This window comes from Theobroma cacao, chromosome 5 (assembly GCF_000208745.1).
Source record: "Theobroma cacao cultivar B97-61/B2 chromosome 5, Criollo_cocoa_genome_V2, whole genome shotgun sequence".
NCBI classification, from domain to species: Eukaryota; Viridiplantae; Streptophyta; class Magnoliopsida; order Malvales; family Malvaceae; genus Theobroma; species Theobroma cacao.
In genome coordinates this window covers 36387038-36405706 of record NC_030854.1, presented here as the reverse complement: position 1 = coordinate 36405706, position 18669 = coordinate 36387038, and the positions used below count along the sequence as shown (strand labels likewise).

The 18669-nt window shown below is 36.8% G+C and overlaps 5 protein-coding genes across 7 annotated transcripts; 3 read left to right on the top strand and 2 right to left on the bottom strand.

Annotated features, from left to right (window-relative positions):
• Positions 179–2637, bottom strand: LOC18600127 (F-box protein At5g03970). Of its 2 annotated transcripts, XM_007030430.2 has the most exons (3): positions 2536–2637; positions 1841–1903; positions 179–1737 (listed from the first exon to the last, which is right to left on the bottom strand). In XM_007030430.2, the coding sequence occupies exon 3, from the start codon at positions 1720–1722 to the stop codon at positions 490–492; it is 1233 nt and encodes a 410-aa protein (XP_007030492.1). In that variant the 5' UTR covers positions 1723–1737; positions 1841–1903; positions 2536–2637; the 3' UTR covers positions 179–489. The 2 variants fall into 2 exon arrangements, with proteins under 2 accessions (XP_007030492.1, XP_017976066.1); XM_018120577.1 differs by lacking the exon at positions 2536–2637 and having other exon boundaries at positions 1841–2525.
• Positions 2819–7268, top strand: LOC18600126 (putative GPI-anchor transamidase). The gene is given in 10 exon segments (XM_018121499.1): positions 2819–3072; positions 4011–4052; positions 4141–4285; positions 4496–4725; positions 5059–5116; positions 5666–5743; positions 5943–6031; positions 6312–6393; positions 6748–6939; positions 7034–7268. Coding segments are annotated over 10 exon segments (1209 nt in total). The 5' UTR covers positions 2819–2920; the 3' UTR covers positions 7175–7268.
• On the bottom strand, positions 7312–9628 carry LOC18600125 (UPF0481 protein At3g47200). Its single transcript, XM_007030428.2, has 2 exons — positions 9397–9628; positions 7312–8852 (listed from the first exon to the last, which is right to left on the bottom strand). Exons 1-2 carry the CDS (start codon positions 9448–9450, stop codon positions 7551–7553), a joined length of 1356 nt encoding a protein of 451 aa, XP_007030490.2. The 5' UTR covers positions 9451–9628; the 3' UTR covers positions 7312–7550.
• On the top strand, positions 9970–11901 carry LOC18600124 (C-Myc-binding protein homolog). Of its 2 annotated transcripts, none has more exons than XM_018121498.1 (5): positions 9970–10157; positions 10303–10375; positions 10476–10524; positions 10817–10940; positions 11029–11901. In XM_018121498.1, the coding sequence occupies exons 1-5, from the start codon at positions 10140–10142 to the stop codon at positions 11044–11046; spliced, it is 282 nt and encodes a 93-aa protein (XP_017976987.1). In that variant the 5' UTR covers positions 9970–10139; the 3' UTR covers positions 11047–11901. The 2 variants fall into 2 exon arrangements, with proteins under 2 accessions (XP_017976987.1, XP_007030489.2); XM_007030427.2 differs by having other exon boundaries at positions 9978–10157; positions 11596–11901.
• LOC18600123 (AT-hook motif nuclear-localized protein 14) lies at positions 13054–18579 on the top strand. The gene is made up of 6 exons (XM_007030425.2): positions 13054–13470; positions 15207–15259; positions 16550–16681; positions 17465–17617; positions 17911–18199; positions 18273–18579. Exons 1-6 carry the CDS (start codon positions 13113–13115, stop codon positions 18335–18337), a joined length of 1050 nt encoding a protein of 349 aa, XP_007030487.1. The 5' UTR covers positions 13054–13112; the 3' UTR covers positions 18338–18579.

The window sequence follows — 18669 nt, the reverse complement described above, 5'->3', positions numbered from 1 at the left end:
TATAGTCATAATATTCCAGACGCTATAATCTAATTAAACAAAAATGCAGTTGTTTTGAAAAGATTTTCTTGCATCTGCATATGTGTAATCTAGCAGATGAAAATCAGAATAAACACTTGGGTTTAGTGATCCCTATTTCTTTTCTAGTTGTTACTGTAAAAGACAGCAAAGACCAGCATAAAAACTACTAGGAACAGAGTTTTATCCAGAGGAGACACAAAGCCATAGATAGACAGAGGCATGGAAGACAGAGCTGTTCTCAACCTATGCTGTCATATGGCTTCCAGATACAAGTAAAAGGTTAAACACTGCCACTCAATTGATCAAATATATACATCATGAACAGTAAAAAAAAAGAGAATTATCCTGGTATAATCTAACTACACGTCACCTTTGAATCCCATAGGTCAACTACAAAAAAGGGTGCCTGCAAAATATCACGTAACAAATAGTTCCAAACTTCAATGGATAGAGCACATAGCGTACAATTCATGTTCTGCTGTTTCCAATGCCACACAAGGCAGAATGGGGCCAAGCTCGTTTAAAGTAGGGTACTACTTTGGAAAAATCCCATAAGATAGAAGATCCACGACCTTGGTACTGAACCACTTCCACCCTTTCAGTCTTGAAGTGATAGAGAAATATGTTTGATCCAGATCTAATGAAGACTGATTCTGAATTTTGAGGAAGAAACGACAATATTTCAGTTTCTTTGGACCTTGTAATAAGTTTTGTTGCAACTGTTGGATTCTTCTTCCACATTATTTTGAAATTCAACTTATATCTCTTGGTCCAATTAACATTTGACTGTTTGTTACTTGAGAATAAGGATGTATAACCACCTACATCCTTTTCAAGAACCCATATCTCCAGGCCTGCTTTACAGCTCCAACCATACTGTAGACACCCATCTGACGACTCCCCAAGAACTTGCTCATCAAAATCATATGTCCCTGGGAGTTTAACCAAAGCAATACGCTTCTCTTCATGATCTGGGTCATAAATGGCTACATTCCCCTGGGCTGCATACCAATGGATGACGCCTCCAATCACAGTAGCCGAAGTCCAAGGAGATAGGGATATAGTTGAAGAACATGTAAGCTTGGAATAACTCCATGTACTGGTCTTTGATGAGAAAGTTTCAATAGTAACAATGTTGATTTCATCAAATCTGCTTTCACATTTTGCTCGAATAACCCTGTAGCAGATATCATTGTCGGGGGAGTCTTCAACAATTAAGGCCATGCACAACTCCTCAAAGTACACCCGAGGACGAGGTAATTTATTTTGTTGCTTGGTGACAGGATCCCATACATAATAGGCCTTTGGGTGGCGACCACAAAGAAGAAGGCCATTGGAAGAGTCAATGAAGTAACCAAGCTGTTTGAGGATCCCAGAAAACTTTATATCATCACCCTCTCTACTAGTAGACAGCAATGGAAGAGCAGGTTCTGAATGAGGGCGACGAGCACCACCTTGAGGTCTTCCAAGGTACAAGGAATTGCAAACGAAAAATCCTAATAGGTTAAAACCCACTTTCCATCGACTCAAGTAACTGTGATGAAAAGAAGAGCTGCATATCAAGTGAAGCCACCTCTTTGATACAATAATGAGCTTGGAAATAGATTCTGGTGGTAACCGCAGGAGGATATTGCACATGATGTCATCACAACTCAATGCAGTATGAACGAAATTGTCATGACTCATCCTTCTACTCTTCATGTAGATAATCAAATCCTTGGAGATGTAGGTAGAGTATGAAATCAATCGTTTGTTCAAGTTGCATCACAATGATGGTTCAAAAAAGACATGCTACTAAATTGACACCAAAGTAAATTACCTTGACAATAAACCTAGCAAACTTTTCACTTCCAATGAAAAGAAAGAGGCACCAGCCTAACACCTACAAACACAAAAAAGAATGAAATAAATTTCTCAACCAAGAAGTCATAAAAAATCTTCAGACAAATCAATGAAACATTGTGTTAAATGACCTATCTATAATTACATAAAAATTTCCTTTCATACTTGTAATTTCTGCTGATGGAAGATTATCTGGTAAAGCAATGAATTAGGCTCTTAAGGAGCTAAATATGCGAATTTCCTCATAACTAACGCATATTCCTTCATTAACACCACGAAAACGAAAAATTTACTTAGAAAGTGGTAACATTCCGAGCTAGACTTATGTACACTTTCCATGATCGAACTACCAATAGTCATCACATATTCATGAAACAACTATAAAAATCATTCAAAAAGATCAACATTTTTTATCAGAATGCAACTAAAAGTACAAAAAGAAGGCAGTTTCCACAGTCTCAAGTGGCAACCAAATGGGGTTATCTTACAAGCACTCGACAGAACATGAAATGCTTAAACTGGAACAACCCAGATGTTAAAATGAGATTAACAACCCAAAAAAATGCATAACTTAACAAGACAGAAAAAAAAACCCAACCAAAAAAAAAAATCAAGCTTTTCTTGTCTATCTTGTTTGGTTAGAGAGAGAGAGAGAGAGAGAGAGAGAGTAACTGAGATGGCTTGATTAGAGGACGACCCAAGAGAGAGAGCTTCCTCAAGATAATTGGGAAAGAATTTGAGAAAGATTTTTCATTTTTGAGGCAAACAGGTGAAATTGTTACCGTGCAGTCGAATCCGAGAATAGTATAAACGGGTTTTGACTTACACCATGGGCTGCCAAAAACGACATGTCGTTGCCAAGAAAAGCAAATATTGGATTTAATAGAAAATTAATAACCTTCACAAAACGATGTCGGATGTCTAAATAACTTCTCTTTCCCAATGTCGTTACGCCGTCGTTTGGGTTGTCCTCTTTCTCTGCTGCTTCTCCAAACTTTGCTCGAAACTCCTGAAATTGGAAAAGGGAAACTTGAAAGCAAATCGCTTGGAATTCAAGATGGCAACTTTCATCAATTCCAAGACAATTTTCCGGTTACTGGTATTACCATGTTTGCTTCTCTACAGTTCGATTGCACACAATTCTTCTTCTGTCGAAGCCACTATGCATACTAACAACTGGGCTGTCTTAGTTTGCACCTCTCGGTTCTGGTAATGAATCAAACAAGCACATCATTTTTCTCACTTATTTTTTTTCTATATTTCTCTGATTTGTTTCTTTACTGAGCTTTAGGATCAAATGAATAATACCCATGTTGTTTTTTGGGATAATTTAGATTACCCACATTTTGTTTTTTCTTAAATTTTTTGTTTGATTTGATTGCTACATTTGTTTGACATTATTCTGAATTAGAGAGAAAGACTGGAATTTTTTTTTTAAGATGCTAATTGGATATTTATTCATTTGAATATTTGAGCTCAGTGGCTTTGTAGTTTTATTACGACATTGATAAGTTTGATATTATGAGATTCTGCCTCGCTTTGACTCATAGAGAAACTGCTTTGTCTTTTGGCATTAGCTTAGTTTCTTTGCTTATTCTTTTGACGTCTCTCACAAGATGGTAATGCTGAATCAACTGTTAATCAGCTTTCTGATTTTCTTAATTAGATGCTATCAGGTACCAGCTTTCTTCTTTGGTTCTGCTTATGTGTGCTGGGGAAGTATCTCGCATTTGATGATCTGCAAAAAGTTTTAGGGATGACGGAGACTTCATTGAATGCTTTTTACTTATAGTTCATTGATATAATTGAAATGTTAAAACAAAGCCTTAGAAATGCAAATTTAAGTTCCAAATGTGGTAATGGTGGTATCATACATGATTTCTGTCTTTTCTTAGCTTTGGATCTTCTGCAGTAAAGAACTTTGCAGATGTTTATATGAGACACATGCTATCTCAATAGTTACTGTCACTTACCATTATTTAGTCCCACAACACCAGTCTAGCTGTCCATTTTGTTATTGTGCTTCATCTGCCACAATGTGAAATGTGCTAATCTTGTTTTTATTTGATGTCAAACTTGAGTATGTCCACTTCACAATGTAAAGTTACATTGTCAATTGAATTAAATTTTTCAACTTTCTCCTTCAGGTTTAATTATCGACATATGGCCAACACCTTGTCATTGTACAGGTAACCAAGCAGCCACCTTATTTTTGTTTTTCTTCTGCTATAATTTTCAATTTTTCTGGTTGATTTTTTCCTTAACTTGGATTTCCAGGACAGTTAAACGGCTAGGAATACCTGATGAGCGGATAATACTCATGCTTGCAGATGACATGGCTTGNGGGGGGGGGGGGGTGGGAAGCTTAATTGTCTGGTCTAACCCAATTGAGATATTATATTACCTGAAACATTTCATCTAAGTAGTATGCCAATGCTTGACATCTAGTGTGCTGAATGAGGAGATTGAAGCCTTTTTGATATCTACTTATGTCGTAATTACAAACCATGAATTATGGTACCCGACTTTGATCTTGTTAGGTGTTCCTTAGGTGCATGCTGTTGCTTGCACTAAATTGTGCTGGAAGGGATTTTTCATTAAGTGTCGATTTATCTGAATTGCCATCTCTCAGGTAGATTACCGAGGTTATGAAGTAACAGTGGAAAACTTTTTGCGTGTTTTAACTGGACGTCATGAGACTTCTGTTCCAAGATCAAAGCGTCTCTTGAGTGATGAAGGAAGCCACATTCTTCTATACATGACAGGGCATGGAGGAGATGAATTTTTAAAGTTTCAAGACTCAGAGGAACTACAGAGTCATGATTTAGCTGATGCTGTGAAACAGATGAAAGAAAAGCTTAGGTGAGAACATTTTACTCTTATAACTCCTGCCTTTGACTTATTTCGGAATAAAGCCATAGAAGTGGAAGTGGTATGGCATTTGGAAGTTATGGTGAAATGTATTCCTCCCATTTTTGTTGGAACTCTGTAACAAATTCTCACTTAACTTGAATTTTAAAGTGGTTGGTAGAAAAGTACAAGAATTTGATTTTTCCTGTGAGATCTATCTTTTTACATTTCCTTGTAAGTAGTAACCTTATCATGTTTTGCTTATATGCACCTTGCTGATGATCTATAGTTGTAATTGTTATGTAACAATTGATTCATGTGCTGTTGATAATGCTACAAGTGTAGATTCAAGGAGTTGCTGATAATGGTGGACACTTGTCAAGCAGCCACTCTCTTCAATCAGGTTTTTTAATCTACTTCAAATAGAGCTTTACTTCTCCAAATATTACAATATTCAATTCCTAGCCATAAATTTATACATTTCTGATAGGAGTATTGCCCTTGAACGTTTATTTATGTGGAAACAGTGCATATTAGTCAAAAGATTTAATTTTTTTCTGGGGAACTTCAAATAGATTCACTGCACTATTGCCACATCATTGGTGCAATTGATTATCATCATCATTTTACTCGATTGAAACACATTTTTGTCCCCCTCTTGATCAATACTGTCATATGCATTTACATGGCTAATACACATCTCTTTAAAATTTGTGAGCATTATGTCTAATCTATCCGAACGTATGCCTTGAGAGCATGCCACTTTTCCTGTTTCATCTGGTCACTGATATTCTTGTTTTGGTGCATTTTGGTGCAATTCTGACTGTTTTTGTTTACTTACAGATGTGACATTCTGAAACTTCTAACTATGTTCTTTGGCAAAAAATGTGCTTTATTTGATAATTGATCTCTGGTACTAAATTGAAAATCTTTTTCTGTCTTATATTTGCAGCTGCAATCCCCTGGTGTTTTGGCTATTGGAAGTAGCATGAGAGGAGAGAACTCATACTCACATCACTTGGACTCTGATGTAAGTGATGACAGGAAATTGTTTATCATTTTTGGGCAGTTTAGCACCCTGTAAATAGCAAGTGTCATGCTTGTACATGTCTATTACCTAAGTTGTTATGATTTCAGTATCAGGTTTTTGGAAGTAGTTGGCTTCCTGGTTATAGGCACCACATGTAGACACTGGTTCTAAGTCTTATTAAATTGTTCATTTGATTCAGGTCGGTGTATCAGTCGTTGATCGTTTCACGTATTATACTCTTGCTTTTTTTGAGAGGCTAAATATATATGACAATGCCTCATTGAGCAGGTATGTCAGCATAGGAATTTATGGTAACAAGGTGGCTATTTCTGCTTTTGCAGTGAATTGTCTTTGAATCCTTATTGAGCTTTTCCTGTCAATTATTTGTTATTTTATTTTATTTATCATACAAAAATCCTCTCAGATCATATTGTTCTTTTGTCAATTTAAATTTGCGTCCCTCATCCATTTACGTTGGCTATTCCTTTGTCATTTTTGCCACTTCCTCAAAGCAATTTATCTCTTAAAACTAAGCTCTGAACCTTTGACTTTTGTGGTTATTTTGCAGTCTTTTTAGTTCTTACAATCCAAGTATGTTGATGTCAACTGCATATTGCCGGAGAGATCTATACCAACGGCGTCTGGAGGAGGTATGGAGGCCCCAATTTTGCTTTTAATGTTGATCTTCTTGCTCTATATATCTTTAGATGCTTGTACTTTGTGCTTCTCTTAAATGAGAGGCTTTAAGTGCCTATAGCTGGTAACTAGCTTTTCATTATCAGCTATATGCTTTTGTTCATGAGATCTAGTGTTGAGTTGTGGGAGCAGTGCCCAAAATCTCAAACTTCCTGGCATCAAGTCTGCGTTTTTAACTATATTATTGATATTAATTGTTTTCTAACGATTGGATCTTCTTAGTATCTCTTATCACGATGAACTGCTATTTGTAATACCTGACATTGAAGCATCCTGTAACCAAGTTCCTTCTCTCTCTTTCTCTCTAGGTACCTGTCACAAACTTCTTTGGCTCGGTCATGGAAACAATACATACTGATGCAGCCTACAAAGCCCTTTCAAGGAAAGATTCTGGCAGGTTTAAAGCCCAAATGTCTTTGGACCAGTCAGTTCACCACCACGAGAGAAGAACATTGATAAATGTAAATGATCAGGATGAAATTCTCAACACAAAAGCAGAGGTGATTTGTTTTTACCTTCCCTTCTGTAGTTATCTTTTTGCTTTGATTTATGGATAACCATGGCTTACAATAGGGAAGCACACAACTGTTGCAGGATCAACAGGGTGCATCTACATGTCCATTCACTAGTTTCTATGAGAAGCTGCGGAAGGGTGAAAATGTTGATTCCTTAGTGAACTACGGCTTGGTAGCCATGCTTCCTTTGTTGGGGGTTTCCTCCTGGCTGTTTCAATGATCTCTATCATTAGACATTTCTAGCAAAGGATGTTTCTCTAAACTATATTTGCTCATTTTTTGTCATAGTATAAGATATAAGTAATTTTGATTCCTTTTCTTTGACACATAATTAATTTGTTTGATTCTAAAGTGAAATAACAAAATTTGGAAATTAATTATTTGAAGCAAAGGGTGTAAAAACCCCAAGAGTTGCAATACACCATGTTAAAGACAATCTTTCAACATAAACACACGAGTGCATGAAGAACAATCAATTGCAATACACCATGTTATGAACAATCATTCAACATCTGCATTTTCGCCATTTCAAGCTTGCTATCAAACAGGCTGTTCCCCTTACCTTTCTTGAACCGGATTCCTACCTGGAAGAGCAATCAATTGCCCTGCTTAAAATAAGAAAGAACTGCAAAAACAGTTTGCACCAAGGTTAGCAGGAGCAAGATAGCTCCGGCTATAATAGAAGTAAGGACCCAATCCCATGGAGTGTCGAAATATTTATTCCTCAGCTTGATCTTCCACAGCGTCCATCGACCCCGGCAATACTTGTTTACATCATTAAATAACTCCGAGTAATAGAAGTTGGAGGTGGACAAGTATACAAAGTCATTCAGTTTGTTGAACATGTGGGCAACCTCTTCATTGCTTCCTAACCAGTTAACAATGATTCCACTGTGAGATAGCAATGCCACATCGTCGCCATAGTTGATGAGGCAGTCCATGAATCTTGTGTAATCCATGACATACGTAGGACCTTCGTTGAATTGTTCATAGGCAATGAAGTTCCGGAAGATACGCTCTGAATCATGGTAAATCGTCAGGGTGGGAATCTGAAATCGACCCTTTTCAAACTTGATATCAAACAAGCTATTCTCTCCGCTAGCCTTTTTGAACTTGATTCCTACATCTAGGAGCTCTTTGGCAGAACGTATGAAATTCCACTTGCGATCTGTCACAGGCTGCTCCGAACGCTTTATTCCTTCGGGTGAGGGAAGCCAATTGGCTTGCACTAACCCGAGTAGATGCAGGATACATTTTCTCTTCTTTCGGACAGAACGACGGTTATTTCCAACTCGAATCCCTGGCCCCGGAACTATTCCAGAGAAGAAACGAAGAGCCATGTGGTTGAAAGCTTCTTCTTCATTTTCTGTCTTGGTCATTTTAAACAACTGGTCAAGCACAAAGAAAGGTAGTTGATTTTCAACCAGCAGCAACTCTTGTCCTACGATGGATAGATTAAAATTGCGCTTGAAAAGATCGTCGTGCTCGTCTTTGAGTTCATCGCAGGCAAATTTGCGGATTAGCTCAATGATAAAGCAACCATCAAGGACCAACATCTCCACAAATTCTTGGGTGCTCATATACACAGTTTCTGCATAGCAACTCCGAGCAGCTTTTTCTTCGTTTCTCATGGCCTCTACATATCTAACCGGACTATCTTCTTTTCTTCGTTGAAGAAGCATTTTCAAATAACTCCATTTGTGGATTTCCATTGCCCTCAAATGAGCTTTACCACGGTGGTAAGGGCCAATCGAAATTACTCGAGGCTCATATGCTCTTTCATTTACCTGGCGTAGTTGATAAGGGACTCTGAAAATGAAGGCATCCGGAGACCTTGAAAATTTCCTATGAAGCATTGCCATGGGTATGCAAATCTCGTCTTTTTCATCGGCCATACCCTGCACAATATGAAATTGCTGCTCTTTTAAAATGGGGGCAAGTTCAATTCATGAAAATAAGTATTACAGAATACATGTATATGGACAATGTATCTCCATTTTGATCAAACATAAAATTAATAGTTCTTTCCTTCTCCTTCTCCCTTCTACCACGCATTAATCTAAGGATCAGGGGAGAAAATGAATACCGGCACAATCTTTGGCACCCTCGATAACAAAATATATGTGGTTGCTTGTAGTGTTAGAGGCCTAGATGAAGGAGCCGATGATCATGTTTGGCTACCGGTGAACGCCAGATAAAGAATACCGGCACACTAGCGACCAAATTCTGTCACTGCCCACTGGCAACTCATTCTATTATTTTTTTAAATTAAAAACTTTTTATACCCAATCAGCTTTCCTTCAACCCTCTGCTCGGATCCATTACCATTCTCTCTGGTTTACTAGGCATGGTATGAATATGTCGTTTATTACTTGCTACTTGCTTCAAACAGAAAACTAAAGAAACAAAGAAGGAAAGAAAAGATTACAATAAAGAACTTACTTCCACTGGTTTCTCGCCCAATGAAGGTTCTTTGCCGTTCGTCGCGACTGCCATTGCTTGGCAAAAAACTATGATTTCTGCTTTAGAAGATGATGGAGTTCACACCAGAAGAGTGCTTCACCACTTCTAAAGATAAATAATTGGGACGGAGAGACTTCGTTTGATTGACATGAATTGACCTCTAAATGTCTAAGTCAATTTTTATTTACAAGTGGATGCAGTTTAGCATTAGTAGTAGTGCTTTTCCTTTTAACATAATAAACACTGAGCCTGAGAGTAGTACAATATTTTCTTTTGTGACCATTTCGGGTGAACTTGCCAAATATAATATCTTTTTCACAATGACAACTGGATTGGTTGGTAATCTTTTGAAGCTTCACCTGGTTTTGCAGCATATGTTAAACATGTAAATAGTTTAATTTCGTTAGACTGAAGATGGGCTGATCTGAGCCCAAAACTCCTACGAACCATTCTCGAAAAGAGGATCCAAATTTGTAGGGCACCCATGGTTGTCAAATGTCTATGTTGGAGCGAACTTGGAAACCGACAGAACACAACTAAGCCAGTTGCAACTGAAGAAGCCCGTCCTGTATCTTTACCTATACCTTCCTTCAACTGCATTAAAACTTTAACATATATTCATTTAAATCTTTAGATGCCCCATACACTCCACCAGGAAACACCAACCAAAGCCAACTACCAGGGGCTCCAGGCAAAGGGAGTAGAGGCAGCTGCAGACGATAATGATGCGATATAAAGAGGTACAGTTTGTCCATTTTAATGTCATCTATAAGATAATCTTAGACTTCTAGTTGAATACAGTTGCATGTCTGTTTTTCACATGGAATACATTGCTGTATAAACATTTTTTGTCAGAAACACCAACTACCCAGTTTTTGGATTTAGGAAAAAGAAGCAAAGAATGAAACATTCAGGAAGTACCTTGAGTCCAGCGGAGTTCTTGATGCTCTCACCAAAGGTTTTGTCTTTTTTCTTTTTTTCTCTGTCCTTGTTTTGACATGAATCTTCATTTCTTGATATGGGAAGAATTTGATTCATTTCAATTTCTTTATCTGCAGTTTTGGTTGCGTTGTATGAACAGAATGAGAAGCCATCCTCAGCCCTTGAGTAAGTTAATGAATTCTATGCTCTTATGTTCAGATCTATAATCCAAATTTATTGATTAATTCACTCAATCCAGTTTCAGAACAAGTGAGAAAGGAAATTTTATTATTTGGGTACTTTGAGCAGAATGTCAGGCTTTTTTTTTTTTTGAAGTTTTAGCAGAAACAGAATTATCCAATTGGACTCAATTTCTGTAACCCAGATCTTACAATCTTGCCATTTATGTAACCCAGAAATAGAATAATTCATTACAATCTTTATGATCTTCTTTTTTTCTGTTTTTTTTTTTGGATAGGTTTGTTCAACAAAAATTAGGGGGTCCAACTGCTTCTGAGTATGAAAAGCTACAAACTGAATTATCAGATTTGCTAGCAAAGTACAATGAGCTCTTGGGCAAGCATGAAGAGACCTGCAAAGAGGTATGATTTGAATTATTTGAGTAAGGTCTGTAAGGAAGCATCTTCAACTAATTAGGTGAAATGTTATTGAATTCTTTGGTTTTAACAGGTCTTAGCACAAAAGTAGAGGCCTTGAGTGATCCTTACAAACAAGTAGCTTGTCAAGTTTGTAATCCCAGAAGATAATGTTTCTTCTACTTATTTCTTGTTGGTCACATACCTCTTTTAAGAAGAAAATACCTAGATTAGTTTCACTCTTGACACCAGGGAATTCCGGTTAACCGATCCTTGTTGTACTGCTTCTACTTTGAAATTCATAGGAAGCCTCTGTCCTGCTCTTCTGAATGATATCATACCTAACTTTTTCACCCTTAGTGTTTCTTCTTCTTTGAATGGAAGCAAGAAGGTAGCTATATTTACTAGGAGATTAGAATTTCGAACTTCGGAGCAATTTTTGTTTTCATCTTTACTCCTGCAAACTTTCATGCTGATGGAGCAGGTTCTACTAATTAGATCACTATTGTAGCAAAGCATTGTTACCCTTCATATTCACAGTTACAACATTGCAACTTGTCCTGATGGTCTAGCTTTCTTCACATTGCTTCACATCATTCATTCGTTTACCCCATATCAAATTCCTTTAGAGCAAGTTACCTGAGTTGTTTCCGCAGTGCAGTTAGAGGAACTTAAGAGTCTGCATTATTCGCCGTCTGCAAAAGAGACTACCGATGGAGAGGCATTGAAGGATAAGGATGAGGTCTGAGCATATGCTGAGCAGAAGTCATGTTCTGCTACAAGGACCTTGCATAGTGTTGATTGGAACCAGTTCCCCTATGTGTTGTACACTTTATATGTTAGTAAATGTTACAAGGTCTAATGACTCATTGACTCTGTGGCCCTTTATTTTTGTTGATGTAAGTAAAACATTTGTTGATTCCAACTCTTCTACTGACATTTATGAGATGGCCTACTGTTAAAAGGATCTAGCTCCAGGCATTGGCCAGTGTGAATGAAGTAAGGGCAGGGAGAATGTGAAGAGAGGAAGAAAGGAAGAAATGGGAAAGGAAAAAGGAAAAATTAAATTCTGACATTCTGGCAAACTTTTATATTACATTCATGCCACATGGCAAAAAAAAAAAAATCCACGCTGGCATCAAGTTAATTGGCATTGTGTGCCCAATTTTGTCAAAACAAAAGTTCAATTTAATCCTAAAAATTTGTTATTGTTAAGGACTCAATTGAACTTAATTAAAAGATAAGTGCTTCATTATATAAAAACCTTTCAACTAGGGATCCACCTGACCTGACCACCCACCAATGGGTTTTTGGCGAGACAGACCGTTGTGATCCATGGCCAGCCCCACTCCCCCTGACCTTGCGTATATCATTTTTGGTTTTGTTTTGAAAATATTATAATTTTTATTTTAAATACTCTTTTTATAAAATACATTTAACAAATTATCTTCAAACATTTTAAATAACACATATTTCTTTCTTTATATCAATAACTCAACAATAAATAATTTTACTAAAAAGTAATATGAAACGAGATAAAGTCAATTATAAAATTATGGTAAAGATGAAAATGAGACGATTTAATTATATAGATAAAATGTTCAAACTTGAGTTGTTTTATCAAAATTTAAAAAAGAAATTAAATATTAAATAGAGTTGAATGCCGATTTAATGAAACAACGAAAATCCAATTTAAGATTTTTATTTAAATTTTATTATATTTTCATCACATGAACCAAATCTGAACTTTGTAGGGAAGGGGATTATATGAGGTAAAGGGTTCAAATTGTCCAATTGAAGGAGAGAATCACTTTATACCCATAAACAAACGGATTCCAGAATCTGAACATTGTCAGTCCTCAAAAATCCTGAGCCCAAAAAATAAAAACCAAAATTAAAAAAAAATCTAAAACCCTAAAACAAATAAACTAATCCTATCCTGCAACGGTCAAACGTCAAAAGTCAATCATCTCAACCCCCAAATCTTCATCCGACGGCCCATATTCAACCACTCCGAAATAAAAAAATCCCTAAAAAAGGGCCTAAAACCGAAAAACAAATTGTAAACTTTAAAAATTAAATTTATAATAATAATAATAATAAAAAAATACTCCAAAGTTTTTCGTCCTCTCTCTCTCTCTCTTTCTCTAAAACCTCAAAAACAGAAAAAAAACGCCCATGGAACCCAATGAAACCCAACAACACTACTTCACCACCAACACCACCACCACTGTCACCACCACTCCGTCACCGACCAATGGGCTGCTGCCACCTAGCGAGAGCGGGGGGTCCCACCACATGGTGTACCCTCACCCCATGCCTTCGGCTGTGACGTCCCCGTTGGAGCCAGCTAGGAGGAAGAGAGGGAGGCCTAGGAAGTATGGCACTCCGGAGCAGGCCTTGGCCGCGAAGAAAACGGCGTCGTCGAGCTCCAAGGAACGGAGAGAACAGCAACAGCAGCAGCACCAGTTGGCTCTGGGTGGCGGCGGTGCTTCGCTTTCTGGGTTGTCTAAGAAGTCTCAGTTAGTTGCTTTAGGTTGGTGTTTTTTTTTATTAAAGTTTATTACTTTTGGGTACCCTTTTGTGAATTTGATGGTTTTTAGGGCTTATGTCGCAAATTTATCGAAAATTGAGACGGTTTTTGCTGCATTGTGTAGGAAAGCATTGTCTTTTGTTTTCTCTGTGTGAGTGTTTTTGAAAAAAAAAAAAGATTCTATTTTTGGTACCCTTTCTGTGAATTTGATTATTTGGGTTGGGGGGGGGGAGGGGGTGGGGTTGTTGCAAATTTGTTGGAATTGAGAGGGCTTTTGGTGCTTTGCGTGTAAAACTATTGCCTTTTTTGCTCTGGGTGGCTATTTTTGATAAAAGAATCTTTCTTCCTTGTACCCTATTCGTGAATTTGTTCGTTTTTTGAGGGTCTTGTTGCAAATATATTTAAATTGAGAGTGTTTAGGGTTCATTGTGTATGGACCATTGCCTTTGTTTGCTCCATGTGGGTGTTTTTGAAAATATTTACCTACCTTTTGGTATCCTTTTATGAGTTTGATGATTTCTGGCGAGCTTGTTGCAAATCTATTGAACCTGAGAAAGTTTTTGATGCTCTATATTATGATTCATTGCCTTTGTTTGGTTGTTTTGAATGAATCCCTTCCCCCCCCCCCCCCCCTTTTGCGGGTTTGTTTTTGGTAGTTTAATTGTAATTTTATGGAACTTTTGTTTTATGTTTTACCTTTATGTACTCAATCAATGTCTGATCTGTTGCATGTATTTTATTTGGCCAATTTTTTTCCTGCTTTTGTTGTCAAATTTTGGACTTTATGAATTTTTTGATTTATTGTATTCTTGAAGGTCTTTGAATTCAGAGGCTTAGGTTGTGAAATTATTGAATTTGTGATGGTTTTGCTTCCCTTTGTGTAAATCTTCATTTGCAGAGGGGAAAAAACAATTAGTTAAACTTAAATCTATGTGGAGGAGATTGTTGCATTCTGTGCAAACCTGTTTATAAATTTCTATATTAATTTTTGTTAGTTCATTCCTCAGTATTCCTTTTTCTGTACCTGTGCAAAGAGCTTTTATTGTTTTAAGTGCAACACAAACTTGAAAGGTTGCATTGGTTCATTTTCAAAGTTCAACTGGTTTACTTTTAGCTTGAAGATGGTATAACTACATGGTTCTGTTTAGCTTTGATTTCATAACCAAAATCCAAGCCAAACACAGTTGAGTTGCATGTTGTACATGCTGATTGCTATTTAGTGGTGGCAGACAGTGCTCTAGACTGAGTAGACTAGTGATAAAAGAAAATATAAATCATATATTCAAACTATTTGCGTCACATGAATAACAGAGAAAGAAAATTGCCTTTCCTTTTTTGTTTGGTAGGCAACCGGGATTAAGCCTTTTTTTTCTTTTTTGGTTTTTCCAATTTAAATGACAACCTTGTCTCAGTTACTTGTTATATCAAATTCATCAATACTTCAACTGAGTATGCTGGAGTAGTCCTCTTGAAGCATACAATGTTAAGATAAGGACAAATGGGTGTATATGTTTTGTTCATCTTCTTATCATTGGTTGTATCAGAATATCAGGTATATGAATCAAGCATCTATTTGTTACATGTATGAGTACCCCTTTACCCCTGCACACATTGCATGTTTCATGCAGTTGTCTGGTGTTCCGTTCTGAAGTAGGTCGAGTTGTCATTTGCTTCTATTTGGTTTGCGTTCTTAATTAGATACTTAAATTATTTCTCTTGCTTCCATCTAATTGATGCAGGTAACGCAGGTCAAGGTTTTACTCCACATGTTATCAATGTAGTTGCAGGAGAGGTATGGTGCTCATTACTTTTGGAAGCTATTATTAATACTTTAGATATGTGTTGACAGCAGTTATACATATCTCTGGGAAATAGATATTCATGCATTCCAATTCTGGTCCTTGTACATTTATATAATCTGTTAGAATGTGATTTCCAAATGTTCCAATAGTTTCAAAGAGTTGTGCTCTCCCATTTTCTATAAGAATAAATGGCATAGTTTGACATTTGTTACATCTTAAAGTAAGCTTTTGAGGCATATTTTAGTCATATAGAATGTCCCATTGATTATGCCTTTTTTGTAGATACTAATATATTTTAAATTAGGAATATCAATGCTGTAGTAGCAACAAAATTGTTAAATTAGAAGAGAAATCAGAAAATCATCAATGGTTAAAAACTCTAAATGAGAAAGCTTTTTAGAGTGTACTTTCTGTTTCTGATATAAAATCCTTAAATTTTTCAATGTTAGGATATTTCCATTACAAACAATTTGAGGCCATGATAGCCGTGTGGAAAGTTTCATGAGAATATTTCTGATATTTCCATTTGGTTTCTTTTTCTTTTTGATTTTCCTGTTTGGTGTTGAGGGTGGTTATGAGGGATGGGAGTTCAGGCATTTAGCATATGCAATTGTTTGGCAGCATTCTTTTTTCCTGTTTCCACTTTTTGTGTCTATTTACTGAATCTTTACCCTTCGGAAAAGGATGCATGAATCTTTTTACATTGGTTTCTAGGACAAATTCTCTATTTTAGAAAAGATATCAGCCTTTTCATCTACATGCCTTCATAAAACTGGAATTCATACCATTAGATATCTCAAAAAGAGTAAAAGGAATTCAGTCCTTTTTCTCTCTCTCAAGGGAATGATTGAACACAAAGCAGCTATAGGTGTCTACACTCCTCTGATTTAATGCAGAAGAGACAGTTTATTCTGGTTTCATTCAGTTCTAGGCTGTCAGTTTTTGGCAAGATGAATTATGCCATATTTGTTTTCCTTTTTCTTGATCATCTTGAGGATAATGGGACATTGGTGCATATTCCATCATCCAATTCTGTCAAAGAATCTCTTATTTATTTATGCCCTCTTGGCTATTATAGGTGTTCAATTTAGCTCTTTTGTGCCTCATAAACAATCTCATGAGAGTAGTTTCTTTATGTTAATATTCATGAATTTTATTTACAACGGTCTTGAGTCTTGTAGTGTTATATCAACTGTTCTAGGTCAAGATGCAGTATTGTTTCTAATATGTGAATCAAGATGTTTTGCTGCCTTCTTAACGTGATATATGGATCCAAATAGGACGTGGGCCAAAAAATAATGATGTTCATGCAACAAAGCAAGCGTGAAATATGTATTCTGTCTGCATCTGGTACGATCTCCAATGCATCTCTCCGCCAGCCAGCAACATCAGGTGGTAACATCACATACGAGGTAACCATCCCCTTTTGTTATAATTATTTTATATCAATGAGATAACTCCATGTTCTGCAATCTTCAAATTGGAACTGCATTTTTAAGGGAATAGAAAATACATATAAAAAATTGAATAGAGTTTTGTTAGAAGAAACCCACATTACTTCGAAGAGCTGGGAGAGGATGTGGTCTTATCTTAAAAAGAAGGTTAGACAATTGATGTTTCTTGTAGACAAATAATAAGTCTGCTAGGAAAACAGGGATGGCGGGGTTTGTTACTTGATACAAATTAAAGAAGAGGTCTTAAAGAAAGCTATATAATTCAAGCATAAAGGGAAGCTTATTCCTCTGCTTGCTTAGGACACTAGTCCGGTAATGTTGGGTTGCTCATTACAAAATAATTTTCCCAATTGGGGAAAAAACAAATTGCCAAGTTTTTCATGGTTAGATTCTGTTGTTTAAATGAGCTGATTGTAAAAGTATGTTTACAATTATAAATGTGGGACATACCTTAGCTACCCCGTGCCTGTTGAATTATGAAAAAACAGAGAGGCAGCTATCTATATTATGTTATTCTTAGAATCAAATCAATCTTTCCAGGTTCTATGAGATATGAAAACAATTTATTATGATGCCATTGCTATGCCCATATGCCCAAAAGGCTCATATCCTTGCCTTGATGTTAGTTTCCATTTTCACTTTGTCAGAGTTGTCATCTCTGAGAGAACTTGATGAAACTTGTGAGTTACTTGCCTAAAATATGCAGATTTGGTAATTTCTTTCCTGGTGATATGATGTTAGGGCCGCTTTGAGATCATTTCACTCTCTGGATCCTATGTACGGACTGAAACTGGAGGGAGGACTGGTGGGCTCAGTGTATGTCTATCAAGTGCAGATGGCCAGATTATTGGAGGAGGAATTGGTGGACCTCTAAAGGCTGCAGGCCCAGTTCAGGTACTAGTATTATTTTTATTTTATTTAAGGAAGAGGGGATTTGAACCCAGCTCTTTGAACATGGGGTACATGCATCTACCTATGAGCCAAATACTCAGGTGTATTATTTTTTAATAAATATGCAATTGACATGAAGAAAACTCTGGTTAATCAATCCATATATGACTTGGGATTTCATCATTGATATCACCATGAGAGCAAACAAGAAAGAGAGCTAGCAGATTCTTTTCTTTAAGTAGGTTTAGTTTTCGGTTATTTTATGTCAAAGGCAAAACAGTTTATTTCATCTACAGGTTATAGTTGGTACATTTGTGATTGATAACAAGAAGGATGTTAGTGCTGGTGCAAAAGGTGATGCCTCTGGCAGCAAGTTGCCATCTCCAGTTGGTGGGACTTCAGTATCTAATGTTGGCTTTCGCTCGGCTTTTGAAACTTCGGGAAGAAATCCAATCGGGGGAAATGATGATCATCAAAGTTTCGGAGGAAGTCATTTCATGATGCAACCACGGGGCATGCATGTGGCACCTCGGCCCTCAGAATGGAGGAGTGGTCTAGATGATAGAACTGGTTTTGAGTTGACAGGTAAGAGTCTTGCATATGCACATATGCATAATGAACACACAGCAAGGAATATTGAACTAAGTGTCTTTTGCAGGAAAAACAGGTCATGGAGCTCATCAATCTCCAGAAAATGGGGACTATGATCAAATCGCAGATTAGATATTGGTTTTTATGGATGAAATTCTGTTTTGTGGTAGATGTTTATATCCCAACTTTTTTTTTTTTACAGAGCAAATAGATGTACAACTCCTTGCACCTTTCCCGGAGTGTAATATGATATAGCTGTACAGGTCGGCCCATTACTCTTTTGTTAGTTGATACTGATTAGAGTATGCCCCATAAATTAAGGAGATGGCCTTTAAAAATCCCAGTCCTTTGCTTAGTTGTTGAAATGCTTTCTACCTATTATTGCTGTTAACTTTTCTAGCTTTCTGTGGGTTACCCAAATCCTCACCAGTATAGAGGAGTGGGGGGTGGGGGAAGCTAATCAT